This window comes from Idiotropiscis lumnitzeri, chromosome 15 (assembly GCF_059441095.1).
Source record: "Idiotropiscis lumnitzeri isolate Australia: NSW breed Sydney's pygmy pipehorse chromosome 15, RoL_Ilum_1.0, whole genome shotgun sequence".
Classification (NCBI taxonomy): Eukaryota; Metazoa; Chordata; class Actinopteri; order Syngnathiformes; family Syngnathidae; genus Idiotropiscis; species Idiotropiscis lumnitzeri.
The window spans coordinates 15,275,235-15,290,815 of NC_142405.1; the positions used below are offsets into that span (position 1 = coordinate 15,275,235).

General features: G+C 41.9%; 2 protein-coding genes across 7 annotated transcripts in view; both read right to left on the reverse strand.

The window, feature by feature from the left end:
- The window catches only part of cln3 (CLN3 lysosomal/endosomal transmembrane protein, battenin), a 90,601-nt gene that overhangs the window by 56,198 nt on the left and 18,822 nt on the right, over positions 1 to 15,581 (reverse strand). For 3 of the 6 annotated variants that reach the window (XM_088318031.1, XM_088318029.1, XM_088318026.1), the window contains exons 1-2: positions 14,948 to 15,092; positions 14,823 to 14,859 (exon numbers count right to left, since the gene is read on the reverse strand). In XM_088318031.1, the coding sequence (XP_088174157.1) occupies positions 14,823 to 14,859; positions 14,948 to 14,990 (80 nt within the window). In that variant the 5' untranslated portion in view covers positions 14,991 to 15,092. Of the gene's footprint in view, positions 1 to 9,331; positions 9,463 to 14,822; positions 14,860 to 14,947; positions 15,093 to 15,114; positions 15,201 to 15,581 lie in introns of those variants that run through there. The other 3 variants (XM_088318027.1, XM_088318028.1, XM_088318030.1) reach the window with 3 other exon arrangements.
- Positions 9,353 to 14,030, reverse strand: LOC148323069 (uncharacterized). The gene is made up of 3 exons (XM_088317158.1): positions 13,965 to 14,030; positions 9,526 to 13,095; positions 9,353 to 9,460 (listed from the first exon to the last, which is right to left on the reverse strand). The coding sequence occupies exons 1-2, from the start codon at positions 14,028 to 14,030 to the stop codon at positions 12,133 to 12,135; spliced, it is 1,029 nt and encodes a 342-aa protein (XP_088173284.1). The 3' UTR covers positions 9,353 to 9,460; positions 9,526 to 12,132.

Consider the following 15,581-nt stretch of genomic DNA (forward strand, 5'->3'; position numbering starts at 1 on the left):
GGAGACCACAGGGCACAAAAAGTCTGAAACGGCTAGCAGTAAACAAGCTTAAAGCCAACGACATCAAACAGCGCCTCAACAATTCCCTAGACGAGCAACTAAACACAATCTCTCTAGAGAACAAAAATGTTGAGGCTGCATGGTCAACACTGAAGGAGGCCGTCTACAATACAGCATACACGTGCCTTGGACCCTCTGGAAAAAAGCACAAAGACTGGTTTGATGAGAACTGCAACGAAATCAGCCAGCTGCTAGAAGACAAACAAGGCTCACAAAGCCCTCCTGGATGATCCGACCTCTACAGTAAAGAAACAGACATTCAGACACAAACGGAAAGCCATCCAACAGCGGCTACGACAAATGCAAGACACATGGCTGAGTAAAAAAGCAGATGAAATTCAACGTTTTGCCGATACCCATGACATGAAGAACTTCTATAGCAGTTTGAAAGAGATTTATGGGCCAACATCATCCTCAGGACCATCTCCACTTCTCCACAGTGACGGAACAACACTGATCACTGACAAAGAGGACATCTTGAAGAGATGGTCCGAGCATTTCGACAGTGTGCTAAATCGCCCCTCAGCCATTACAAATGAAGCCATCAATCGACTCCCACAGATACCAACAGCAAATTCCCTTGATGATGCACCCACAGAGAGTGAACTCCTCAAGGCCATAAACCAACTGTCTAGTGGCAAGGCACCTGGCGCAGACAGCATCCCTGCAGAAATCTACAAAAATGGCGGTAGTATGCTCGTCCACCGCATGAGTGAACTCTTCAGCCTGATCTGGAAGCATGAATCAGTTCCTCAGGATCTCAAGGATGCCTCAATAACCCACTTGTACAAGAGGAAAGGAAACCGGCAGGACTGCAACAACCATCGAGGAATCTCACTGTTGTCAACTGCAGGCAAAATTCTAGCCAGAATCCTCCTCAACCGTCTGATAAAACATCTTGAACAAGGCCTGCTGCCTGAGAGCCAATGCGGTTTCCGAAAAGAACGAGGCACCATTGACATGATTTTTGCTGCCAGGCAACTGCAAGAGAAGTGCCAGGAGCAAAACGTAGATCTGTACTCTACTTATGTTGATTTGACAAAAGCTTTCGACACCGTAAGCAGGGAAGGTCTGTGGAAGATAATGGCCAAGTACGGTTGCCCTCCAAAATTCGTCACCATTGTCCGTCTCCTGCATGATGGTATGATGGCCAGAGTCACTGATAACGGGAACTATTCTGAACCATTTGAGGTCACAAACGGAGTGAAACAAGGCTTTGTACTAGCCCCGACACTGTTTAGCCTGGTGTTCTCTGCCATGCTGACTGATGCTTTTGCTGACAGTGACATCGGCATCGGCCTGAAATATCGGATGGATGGCTCAGTTTTTAACCTCAGAAGACTCCAAGCAAAAACCAAGGTCAAGTCTGCCACCATCAATGACTTTCTTTTCGCAGAAGACGACATGCAACTAAACGTGCATAAATTTGCAAAGGCCTGTACCAACTTTGGCCTCACAATTAGTATCAAGAAGACCGAGGTCATGCACCAACCAGCCCCTGGCAGAACATACGCTGAACCAAACATCACAATCAATGGACAACGATTGAAAGCTGTTGACAAGTTTACGTACCTTGGGAGCATACTTTCACGGAATGCTGTCATCGATGACGAAATAGACGCCAGACTAGCCAAAGCTAGTTCCGCCTTTGGTAGACTGACCAAAAACGTGTGGGATCGCCGAGGCATCACTCTAGAGACCAAACTCAAAGTATACCGTGCTGCTGTAATCACCACTCTCCTGTACGGCTCAGAAACTTGGACAGTCTACAGACGCCATGCGACTAAGCTGAATCACTTTCACGCCACTCGTCTCAGAAAGCTGCTTGGCATAAAATGGCAGGACAAAGTACCCAACTCAGAGGTGCTTGCTCGTGCAAAACTCCCAAGCATCCACACTCTCCTGAAGAAATCACAACTGCGCTGGGCAGGTCATGTAGCACGGATGCACGAAACCCGCTTGCCCAAGAAACTTCTTTTCGGAGAACTGCAGTGTGGAAAGCGCTTCTGCGGAGGACCCAAAAAGCGTTTCAAAGACACTCTGAAAGGGTCCCTCAAGGCCTTCGGTATCAATCCTGACACATGGGAGAAAGCAGCACAAGCCCGGAATGAATGGACGGCCTCCCTACATGACGGTGCCAAGACCTATGAAAACGAGAGAAAAGGTGCAGCGGAAAGAAAACGGCAAGCGAGAAAAACCAAACAAAAAACCAAACAAGACAAGTGCCCGTCGCCTACCTCCATCCCCTGCCCATACTGCAGAAGAACTTTTCGTGCAAAGATAGGCCTGATCAGCCATCTACGCACCCACCAAGAAGGATGAAAAGATGGTCCTCGTCGAATCGCCGGACGAACGAATGATACATACATATATACATACACATATATATGTATACATACATACATACATATATATGTATACATACATACATACATATATATGTATACATACATACATACATATATATGTATACATACATACATACATACATATACATACATATATATGTATACATATACATACATACATATACATACATATATATGTATACATATACATACATATATATGTATACATATACATACATATATATGTATACATACATACATATATATGTATACATACATACATATATACATACATACACACATATATACATACATACACACACATATATACATACATACACACACATATATACATACATACACACACATATATACATACATACACACACACATATACATACATACACACACACATATATATATATATATATATATATATACATATATATGCGCGCGGCCGTGCGTACGTGCGGCCGTGCAATGCATTTTATTTGTTTATACAACAAAACCATACTTGAATGCATACATTTGAACCTTGTTATTTTAAAATACCTAATTTTATACATTTTGCTTGGTCGAAAAGTAATTTACATAGTTTGTGTTCCAAATTTTGTCATAATATTTTGTTATATTCAAAAATATCTTGTTTTCTACCAAAAAATAAATGTTCGTTTGAATAATGTGAATTATTACCAAAATAACTTTCGTAAATATTTTTTTTTACATAATTGAGTAACCCTAACCGTCAGTGTTCATTTATTAGGTCTATTCAATATTTTAAATTACGGTTCAACGTGTGAAATTTCAGCATTATACTGCCTATAGTCCAGGGGTGTCAAACTCCAGTCCTCGAGGGCCGGTGTCCTGCATGTTTTCCATCTCTCCCAGCTGCAACCCACCTGATTCAAATGAGCAGCATACTTATCAGGCTTCTTCAGAGCTTGCTGATGAGCTGATCATTTGAATCAGGTGGGTTGCAGCCGGGAGAGATTGAAAGCATGCAGGAAAGCGGCCCTCCAGGACTGGATCTTGACACCCCTGGCCTATACAGTAATCCCTCGTTTATCGCGGGGGATAATTTCCAAAAATAACCCGTGATAGGTAAAATCCGCCAAGTAGTCAGCTTTATATTTTTTTTTATTATTTTACAATGCTTTTGATATGATGCATTGTTGTGGTTTGTTTGTGCGTGTAGATGGGAAGTTGTGGTCCTGCAGTGCCACCTTGTGGCATTGCTGCGTTAGTTTTAAGCGTGTTATTTCTTCTTTCTTTTTTTGTTATTCAACTTCCGGGTAGCTTCACTTTGAGACGTGTGCTCATATGTTGACAGAGGAGCGGTAAAAAAGCCATCTATAGTAACACATACTAGATATAGAGTATTCATTTGATTGTTTTGGGAAAGAATTGACATTGTGATTTTTCGTTATTTTACATTGTCTGTAGCTCAGAATCTCGATGTGTATCCCAAGCTAAGGCAAGATAGCTGACTGTCGGAACTGTAAACTAGCGCCCTTGGAGAGCGGAAGAGGTACGGTAGTGTATAAAATGTGTAATTTATTAAAAATGTGAATTATTAGTTGGATGGCAAATTGAAATGTGTCATTTGATTCATTTCTATGTCTTCATTTCTTTGTATTGAGTTGATAGGAGCTGTAAGAGCCAGTTTTTATTGTGCTATAATTTATTTTAGGAATTTACAAAGATTCATGTTTAGGGCTTATAGGTAAACTATGAGATTTAGCATTTAGAATTTACTGTGTTGTAAATAATGGTGTAGTTAATTTGATTATTCTGATTTGTGATTGACTGTGCATGCGCATGTGGCAAAAAAAAAAACATGGTGGCAGCGCGTGAGTAGTAACTGGAGATGTAAAGAGAGTGTTGAAAGGATCGCTAGCTTGTTCGCGCGGAGGCTAACTACAGACAGTCGCTACAATGGAAGGACTGCGACCGCCGCCGATTCTGGCTTTGGATTCAAACAATTTGTCGAAGACGTGGAAAAGCGTGGAAAGAGGAATTCACATTGTATGTGGAACTGACAATGCCAGACTTGGAGGAATCCACGAAATGCAAGCTGTTTCATTACATCATCGGCCAAGAAGGTAGAGAACTGTTAAACACGTTGTTGATTGATGATGTGTCGGCAAGGACTACTGTGAGGGAGATGATGAGAAAATTCTACGAACATTGTAACCCTAAGTTAAACGAGACTGTGGAGAGATACAGATTCTTCATGAGAGATCAAACAGAGCGCGAAAAGGCGGACAAGTACGTTACTGAATTAAGAGTTTTGGCGAGAACCTGCAATTTTGAGCAATTAAGAGACTTGTTAATAAAAGATAGAATAGTGTGTGGCACAAACGACAATGGGCAAACAAGAAAAGGCAAGCAGAGGTGATGTTTGCTGCAAGTTTTGTGGTAAGATGCATGAGAGGAATAAAAAGAAGTGCCCTGCTTTTGGGAAAAAGTGTAAAAAATGTGGGAAGGATAATCATTTTGCTGCTATGTGTAAGACAAAAAATACACATAGTAAAAATGATAGAGCTGTGAACGCAGTTCAGGAGCAAAATAAAGAAGAATATGACGCTATTATGATGATAACCCACATAGTTGAGACAAAAGAGACTGTGAACCGAATTGGAGACAAACATACTCCAGAAAAACAACTCTTTGCTGGTATGCTAATTGACACTACACGAGTTAAATTTCAAATAGACTGTGGAGCGAGCTGTAATGTCATCCCTGTGCATCACCTAAACCCAGATGTAAAGCTAGAGCATTCTGACAAAGTACTCGTAATGTACAATAAAACAAAAATGACTCCATTGGGCCAGTGTAGAGTCAAAATAAGGAACTCCAGGAATAACAAACTCTACCGAGTGCTGTTTCAAGTTGTGAACATGGAAAGAGGTGTTCCAATATTGGGCAGAAAGGCAAGTGAAAACATGAAGCTGATAAAGGGTCAATATGAGAACATCATGACAGTGGACAGCATAGTAACAAAAGAAGTGATGTCTGTCGCAAATGATGAACTTTGCAACAAAATAATGACGATGGAAATAGTTGAAACGGAATATTCTAATGTTTTTACTGGTGAAGGCTGTATGGAAGGAGAATACAAGATTGAAATTTAAATAGATAATAGTATACCACCAGTAAAACTGCCAACATGAAGAGTGCCAGTTGCAATGATGGTACCCCTCAAGGAGGAACTCAAGGAACTGGTAAAAAGGGCAATCATTGCACCAGTGGAACGAAGTACAGACTGGATTAGTAGCATTGTTTCATTGAGAAAACCTAGTGGGAAGTTGAGGATCTGCACAGACCCCAAACCGTTGAATCGAGCACTTTAACTGAGCCATTTTCCACTCCCAACAATAGATGACGTCTTACCAGAACTTGCAAATGCAAAGGTATTCACCGTTTGTGATGTAAAACCTGGATTTTGGCACATTAAACTTGAGGAGGAGTCAAGTAACCTCACAACCTTCTCAACCGCAGTTGGACGCTTTAGGTGGCTCAGAATGCCAATGGGTATAAGCCCAGCGCCAGAAATCTTTCAAAGGAAACTCACACATGCACTGGAAAGCCTACCTGGAACATACATCATTACTGATGATATATTAATTACAGGAGAAGGGACCACCCAGGAGGCAGCAATCCGAGACCATGATGTGAAACTGAGACGCTTCCTCCAGAGGTCATGTGTCATGTCATGTTATTATCCACACCGCTTATCCTGTACAGGGTCGCGGGAGGGTGCTGGAGCCTATCCCAGCTGACTACGGGCGAAAGGCGCACCACACCCTGAATTGGTCGCCAGCCAGTCACAGGCAGACATAGACACCGTCACTGAGTGGGAACTGAACCCACGCTGCCCGCAGACAAATCGCGCGAGTGTACCACTACACCATCAGTGACGACTTCTCCAGAGGAGCACGGAGAAAAACAAAACTAAAGGATAAATTCAAGCTGCGACAAACAAAAGTACCTTATATAGGACACCTACTGACAGCTGAGGCATGTGTGTAGACCCAGAGAATGTGTGAGCCATCAGGGAGATGCCGAGACCTTCTAATGTGAAAGGAGTACAGCGACTAGTGGGTATGGTAAATTACCAAATTATCAAAATTCTATGAACACTTGTCAGATGACAGTGAAGTTTTGAGACAACTGACACAAAGAAAACATGTGGGAATGGACAGATGTCCAGAAAGAGGTGTTTGAGCGACTGAAAGAAAAAAATAGCCAACGCTCCAGTCCTGAAATACTACGACCAGCGAGGAGATCTGACGCTGCAATGTGATTCTTCTGATACAGGACTGGGAGCTGCCCTCATGCAGGATGGAAAGCGAGTGGCATATGGTAGCAGAGCCCTGACACCAACAGAGAGGGGCTACGCTCAAATAGAGAAGGAATGCCTCGCAATTGTATTTGGTATATAAAAATTTCATCAGTACACCCATGGAAGAGAGGTGGCCGTCCAGTGATAACAAGCCCTTGGAAAACATACACAAAAAACCTTTGCTCAGTGTGCCAAAGAGGCTTCAACGAATGTTGCTCAGGCTACAGAAGTACAATATACATGTGACTTATGTACCAGGCCGGGACATGTAGGTAGCCGATACTTTGAGCAGAATATATTTATAGGACTGTCAGGAAGTGGACATTGAGTCAGGGGTGGAAACTGTTAATATGATCGAGCACCTGCCCATCTCTACTGAATGACTCACCTTAATTCCATTAGCGACAAAAGAGAATGAGAAATTACAACAGCTGATAAATCTGATCCAAAAAGTGTGGCCAAAGAACAAAAAAGACATCCCTGCGGATATCCAACATTTCTACTAATTTCAGGATTAGTTAAGTCATCAGGATATAATTGTTTTCAAAGGAGAGAGAGCAGTGATTCCTGATGCACTCTGGAGGGATATGACCTGTCGCATCCACTCTTCTCATCTCGGGATTGAAGGATGTCTCAGATGTGCGAGAGACTGCGTATACTGGCCGGGAATGAATCAACAAATAAAAAAACTTTTGTAGATAGGTGATTTTTCTTGCTATTGACCCAAGCTGAGAGCACGGCATCAAGCAAACGTTAACTTTAGATCTCATGGCAGCTCGATATTAACGTTTACATTTAATACATTTGAGTCCCCATTTATGTACATATTTCTTCAATGATAAATGAAACGTAACGTGAAGACGGGAGTTGCTAGATAGCCTCCTGTCAACTGGCTAAAAGGTCTGAATATTAAACTTTGTTCTACGGTGGTTTATTAGCCCTGACATTTTAAGGCTTGAAGTAGGGATTTAATAACATTGTGATTATTAGTGATGCTAATAATCTGAGACTGAGACTGGCTTCTTTTTTCAGAGGATCAGTTGAGAATGAAAAGGCAGGGGGAGAAGATTCATAAACTCTTTTGAAAGAACCAAGTCAGCAAAAGATGAGGAAAACAGGCCACCAGAATTCAGGTTTGCTAGCAGCTCCCATCTTGGGACGAGTAAAAGAAGAGAGAGAGAATGTGATGGACACAGCCCATCACCAGGTTTGAGCATAGAAGCAGTCACATGCTCTCCTCACTCGTCATTTCAAGTTAATGTCTCCCTACGCTAGTATGGAATTTGATTTTCTATATTTCCAAGTCTGTAGTAATATGAAAAATGGAAACAATTGTATGGAAATGTATTTATCTTTATAGTTATCTAGATTATTGTAAGATATTTGGATTCATTGTTTTGTAAATATCACTTATCTAAAATCTTCTGGATATAATTTAGTGAGATACTAAATACAATACTCAATACATACAAATTCTGAATAATTATGACAAATGATTTACATGATGAATTGCATAATCTCTTCACATGATACACATCTTATTCCTCAAACGTCACAAAAATATTTGTCTTTAATACTGAGAAGTCTGGAAATTTTAAATATATAGGAACCCCTATTTTATTATTTTTTGGGGGGGGGATATTTTGAAGTGTTGGTTACGATGTGTTGTTTTTTTTTTTTAACAGTGGTTGTGGTGGTGGTTTAATTTGCTTACACTAATATTTTTTTTATACAATGGTGTTCCATTGAGGGAGGTCACAGAACCCAAAGGTGGCAGCTCCCTTCCTGGTACTAGTCCGGAGAGAGAATGCATAGGGGATGAGGCTATCGATGAGCAACAAGAGCCAGACCCAGAGCCAGTTGTCCCCAGTACGAATTTCGCTCAGCCGAGAGGCCCCGGTGGTACGTCGACTTACCTGAAATTTGCTAGTTGCAGTTATCGTCTATCTTCTGGATCCTTAACTACCAACATGTTGGTGCATTTTCACCATTGTTGTAAAAAATGTTTCTACTAATGCATTATAGAAAAATTGGTGCCAAATTCGTTTCTATTTTCAGCATTGTTAATAAAGGTATACATAAATCTCATCACTCGTGTGCTTAGTATGTACGTTTAAACGTATGACACTCGGATTGCTATTGATAACTCGAGAAACAAAATTATTGTGAAAGTCTGTGGACCACCTGAAATAGCCTTGGCCACTCAAGGATAAAAGTCTAGCGCCGCCACTGCCTGGTCTAAGGTAGGAACTGACTTGTTCTCATTCCATGGCAAGGACTACTTAATAACTGTGGATTATTATTCCAACTTCTGGGAAGTAGATTATCTTTAAGACACTACAAGCGCCACAGTTATTCTAAAACTCAAAGCACATTTCATACAACAAGGGATTCCAGATATTGTGGTATCAGATAATGGCCCACAATATACCTCCCAAGAGTTTAGATGTTTTAGCCAGGCATGGGAATTCACACACAGAACATCATCACCTGGTTACGCCCAGAGCAATGGGAAGGCAAAGTCTGCAGTAAAAATAGCCAAATGTCTCATGCAAAAAAGCTGCAATAGCTGCAATACCCTTATCTGGCAATGTTGGACCATCACAACACACCGAGCCAAGGTCTTGCAACTAGCCCAGCGCAGAGACTGCTGAACAGGAGGACGAGGACACTGCTCCCTCCAAGAGATACTCTGCTAGAACCGGAGCTGCATAATAATGTGCAAGGAATGAGACAGAACCAACACCACCAAGAGCAATATTACAACCGCACCTCTAAAAATGTGGATTCCCTGAAAAGTGGAGACAAGGTGAGGGTCCAGCCTTTCGATCTTTGTGGCGTCTGGAAAACTGCACGAGTAGTAGGATCAGTGGATCACAGATCTTACGAGTTGAAGCTGGACTCTGGAGGAGTTTTGAGGAGAAATCGACGACACCTTAGATGAGACCATGATACAGATTCTGGCATGTCGACGAGGAGTGGGACTCAGGGGACTGCAGACTGTGTGGATGCAACCCAGCAGTGTGGCACCAAGGACTAAACCAAAGTTGTCACCAGATCAAGTCGTCAGGTGTTTAAGCCTAAATATTTGGAGGAGTACACACAGTGAGGACAGAAGATTTTGGATATTTTTGTTTGGAAAAAGAAAATTAAAAAAGGAGGAAGAGGATTTTGAGATTTGTTTGAAAAAATAAATGTCAATGTATAATTTGTTTGCAGGTTGGGGGGGGTTTGATAACACTGACAAGATGTTTTAAATAATGTTTTGGAGCAAGAAGAATAGAAAGCAGATGTAATATTTATTTGAGACTGCTTGTAAACAAGGATTGTATTTTGTTACTATATTTTGGGTGAATTTACAAGTAATGCACAGAAAGTGACGCTTTATGTGGACAAAGTTATGTTTGGTATAATTTTCTAATATGAATACAGAACCTGCATGTAAATGTGTGTTAAAACTTTACATTTCAAGGAAGTGCCTCAAATTGAAAAAAGAAAAGATGTAACACTAGTATTGTAAGTTATATTATGTTGCTTAGGGGGCGGATTACAGTGAGGAACGGGAGGGGAGGAAGTGACGTTTTCCATATGTTAAGAGACTGAAGTAACGTGCTGTACTGCAAAAGTTAAGAAGTTAATAAACGAAAAGTAAGCAAGTCAATGCTTTATTCGTCCACTCTGTATGAGAGAACAGAACAGAGTGAAACAGAGTGCTGCTTTTATGAAACAAACCAAAAGTTTCCGTGTTCCCCCCCCAAAAAAAGAAACTGCACATCCTACGATGTGACTATTGCGCATGGGCACATGGCAATCGCGGTGTTCAAACCGCATATCGTGCAGGCCTAATCAGGGGTGTCCATTGCATCGATCGCGATCGACCAGTAGTTCGCAAAGGGGGTGTTGGTCGATTGCATGCAGAGCAGCCAGTCATAGACCTGTTGCATGCCTCACCGCGCATGCACATACAAGAGCGCTAACTAGCAAAATTAGCAGTTTCGATTTTGTTCCGTCTACTCTAAAACAAATAATAAAGTATAAAAACGATATGGGACCGTGTAAGCTAAGTATTTTCACACAGAGTGAGAAGAGGATTTTTGTTTTGTGGTGGGCTTTGTGGCGAGGCGTCTCGCGCTGGCTGTAGAGCAGGCGGGCCAGGGGGAAGCGGGTGATGCGCAAAGGCATGCAGTCGCAGTTTCGCCGGTGCTGGAGAATGACCCGCAGGATGGAGGAGCCGTCCACCACCACAACCAGCAGCCGCAGCATGAGCAAATATAAAGATTAAAGGATTATGTAATCATGGCAGTCAATCTAAACAGAGCAAAGGGTAGACTGCTAGGAGCCACTTTTGTTGTCCCGGCAGGGAAGTCCATTGTTTCAGAGGTGTCTCATTCACACCTCCTTTGTTGCAGCCTTGATCCAATCTTCCTGCATTCCTCTCCTGAGGGTCTTGTCATTAGCATGGTCCAAACTTCGGTTACACTTAAAGAATTTCATACATTTGACTATTAAAGGAATATAAGAGTTTGAGCTTAACATAGTTCATTAGATGTTGCTGCACCCAGTGTATGAAAATGTGATACTGCAAAATGCTGAGCGTGTGACTGGTGGAGCGGAACGGTGTGTGGGGAGCGTAAGCAACAGAATGGGGGTTGCGGGGGTTGTGCAAGAATGGAATGTTGCAGGACAGATGGTGATCGCCACAAAGAGGGGGTGAAACCGAGATGAACCAAGCACAACCAGGAGGAGCCACCAAGGGATTCGGCGGGGGAACAAAGACCAATAAGAGCAAGCTAGAGTTAACTGCAGTATACACATAGCCAATAGAATCATGCCAGGATGCCTTTGTCTTTGTGTCATTTACATATTGTATAGAATGAATCACTACTGGGCAACTCGGAAAAAGTTCAGTTCTGGTCGGTTGATGGCGAGAGAGGTGTAGAGTTGTATTGAGAGGGATCCGAGACCCAGGCGATTATGTAGTAAATCTGTGTATTGGGAATAAATCCACTTGTGCGTGAAAATGCCGGCTTCCTGATACCTTTCTATTGCAGAACGAGCGCGCATATTGTTGGATGAGTGAGAGTTGGGTAAGGTCACAAATTGGAGTCAGATTACTAATTTGAGGTTACATTGGTTTAAAATTAAATTCTAACATTGATTTAGAGCTAAATTCCAACAAGATAAAGATAAAGATGTCCTTTAATAGTCCCACAATGGGGAAATTTGAGGTGTTACAGCAGCAAAGATATAGATCACACAGAGTCTGCGGCGTAATGTAGCCGTTAATGTATAACATTAGCAGCAGACATTCATAAAAAGCATGCAAATCTACACAGTATAAACGTATATACAACTTATACAAGTGTAAGGAAACACTCCTTATGCCTGTCCATGATACAGAGGGGAAATGAATAAAAACGCTTCAATGACAGAAAATACTGAATGACTGAAAATACTGCAATGATAAAAGTACTGTAATGGTAAGAGTACTGAAATGATAGAAAATACTGCAATGATAAAAGTACGGTAAGAGTAAAAGTATTGCAATGATGGAAAATACTGCAATGATAAAAGTACAGTAATAGTAAAAGTACTGCAATGATAGAAAATACTGCAATGATAAAAGTACTGTAATAGTAAAAGTACTGCAATGATAAAAGTATTGCAATGATAAAAGTACGGTAATAGTAAAAGTACTGCAATGATAGAAAACACTGCAATGATAAAAGTACTGTAATGATAAAATATATAAAATATACTGCAATAATAAAAGTACTGTAATAGTGAAAGTACTGCAATGGTAGAAATACTGCAGCGATAAAAGTACAGTGAACCCTCGCTACTTCGCGGTTCACCTTTCGCGGGTTCAGTGCTTCGCGGGTCTAAAAAATATTCGGGGGCATTGTAGTTTCGCCGAGCGGCACGACGGTGCGCTGGAGCGGTTAGACGGCCGGCGTGCGCCGAAGAAGAGCGTGGGCGAAGAGGAGAGTGGACGAAGAAGAGCACGTTCCCCCGGGCACGATTTGGGGCGACGTTTCGCGCGGTTCGGACCGTACCAGAGCTCCGGCCGGCGTGCGTGGCAGTTAAGCCAAAGAGGAGCCCCTTCCCCGGGCACGGTCGGTGCCAAGCGGCCCCTAAGTTTAACCGAATGGAAGCTCCGGAGGAGGCCGGCCGGCGTGCGTGACAGTTACGCCGAAGAGGAGCACCTTCCCCGGGCACGGGCGGTGCCAAGCGGCCCCTAAGTTTAATCGAATGGAAGCTCCGGAGGAGGCCGGCCGGCGTGCGTGACAGTGACGCCGAAGAGGAGCACCTTCCCCGGGCACGGGCGGTGCCAAGCGGCCCCTAAGTTTAACCGAATGGAAGCTCCGGGGGAGGAGGGCGGGCGTACGTGACAATTAAGCCGAAGAGGAGCACCTCTTCCGCCCGGGCACGAGCGGAGCGCGAGGCTGTCAGTTATGAATGAATGAATGAAAAAATAAATAAATGAAGAATGCCACCTTTCATTTCACAGGGCACACCGGACGGCGTACCAGCAGGTAAAAGTCGAAGTAATTAAATAAATACAAAAAGAAGTAATTGAATAAATACAAAAATAATGACTGGGGAATAAAAAAATAAGTTTTAATAATAATTTCACTTTCTCTCTCTCTACCCGTATATATATATATATATATATATATATTTATTTATTTTTTTATTTTTTTTTTAAAGCATTTTTGAAGGTGCGCCGCTACTTCGCACTTTTTTTTTTTTAAGCATTTTTGAAGGTGCGCCGCTACTTCGCGGATTTTCAGTTTTCGCGGGTGGTCTCGGTCCCCATTAACCGCGATAACCGAGGGTTCACTGTACTGTAATAAGAATACTGTAATGGTAAACAAAATACATCATTGGTCAATATTTAAGTATACCATTGGCTGAAAGTACAGTTGTAGTGTATATTGCATCCTAGGACTGCACAATTGCACTAATGCCCGCCCGTTTGTAGGCCTGACCCAATGTTCTTGTTAAAAAGTCTCACAGCAGCCGGCAGGAAGGAGCGGCAAAATCTCTTTCGTACAGCGAGGGTGTAACAGTCTATCACTGAAGGAGCTGTGGAGTGTTCTAAGAGTGTCATTGAGTGGGTGGGCTGGGTTGTCCAGCATTGATGACAGTTTTATATTAAGTCCAAGTACCCGTCCAACGTGCTCTAATGTTCATTGGGAGGCGTGCACAAGGCTCGCTATCAGCAGCTCCTGTCCGGACTCTATCCTTGACTCAGTCAATTTAGCGCAAGTCATCAGGAAAGTAAGGACAGAAAATGTGCACTAGTTGTATTGTGCAATATGGTTTCATGAAGTTACGCGTCAGTTTCTACCGTACCTATAAAGAATTCTAATTCTATTTTTAAATAAACACATAAATGAAGTAAGTAGATCACTTGGACTTTGTTATTTTATACGTAGCTCGCATGTTGAAAAAGAGTGGGCACCCCTGAAGTAGATGTTATCATTTCGTTGTGCTGAACGACATTGCTCACTGTACTGGATTGTGAAACTTTTAATACAAGAAGACGAAAGAGTTCCTTTGGGTCCGTGTGAGTACTTGAATGAAAGTGAAAGCTGTGGATAAAATGATGTGCCGCTACGGACGAGTCAGAACTACCTTCGACTGCCCGCACTGATTAACGAAGCTTACGAGAAAAGTGAATTCCCGCTGTTGCAGTAGCGTTGTGTATACATGATTGATATGTGAATTATCTGTGATACTACTGACAATTAGTTTTTCTGTTGTACTGTAGTTTTCACTGTGCAGAATATGCTTGTTCAGAGATAAAAGATTCCCGACACCCATTTGAAACTGTCTGCATCCTTCCTTATTCGAAATCCAAGTGGCCACTACAGAGAGCACAAAACCACTGCAAAAAAATTATAGCAGAACAGGAACCTACTAACAAGTACATCGGGCAGGCTAATTGAAAGATATCTTATCGTGGGAACTATCATTTTACATTTTTATTATATATTAAAACTATACCCGATTGAATTACCAGCAGAACGAGACCAACTGGTACAGGGCTATCCAACACTCACCAAAACGCGCTCCAATTGCGCCATTGTTTAGAACGATCTGAAAAGAAAGGATAAGAAAGAGCATTAACAGTGCGTAAGTGTATGTAAAACGTATTACTGTTCTAGGGAAGAGGCGTTTGACTGACCGGTTAAGTGTTGGATGGGATCTGTGTTGAGAGATCTCTCCATTTATAAATTACGGCTAGGATAAAAGACAAACAGAAATGTCACGTTCAACAAGAAGAGAACCCGACGATCACATGTCCGCTGAACATACACGGATATGCGTAAACACCTGATTGAACTGACTCACCCGTTGCTGCAATACGTTAGTGTCTCCGCCATCTTGTGTGTGGCGGATCGACCCGTAAATGAACGCAAGCACAGTGTCTGTATGATGCAAGCACACCATCTGTCTGGATTCAACTACATTGAACGCCTGCCAAAGTAGTAGGAAGTGCGCTTTCACCCATTCATAAACACGCACACGCATTTTAACTTAGTTGAAATATTAATTTATTACAAAAAATACAGAACACAATGACAATATTATTCATAAGCACACACGCATTTTAACTGTTGAAATATTAATTTATTACAAAAAATATAGAACACTGACAATATTATTCATAAACACACACACGCATTTTAACTTAGTTGAAACATTAATTTATTACAAAAGAATACAGAACACGATGAGAATATTGTTAGAAGCATGGTGTGATTATTGTTACAAAGACGCAATGGTAACTTCTATGGAGTCCATTTATTGCAGTGAAT

What these genes read in the sequence shown, in the direction of transcription:
- LOC148323069 (XM_088317158.1), bottom strand. Translation starts at nt 14,030, where the DNA reads ATGACTTGCGCTAAATTGACTGAGTCAAGGATAGAGTCCGGACAGGAG. An exon ending in AGCTGCTGATAGCGAGCCTT is followed by an intron (nt 13,096 to 13,964) that starts GTGCACGCCTCC and finishes GGTTAAACTTAG; the next exon opens with GGGCCGCTTGGCACCGCCCG.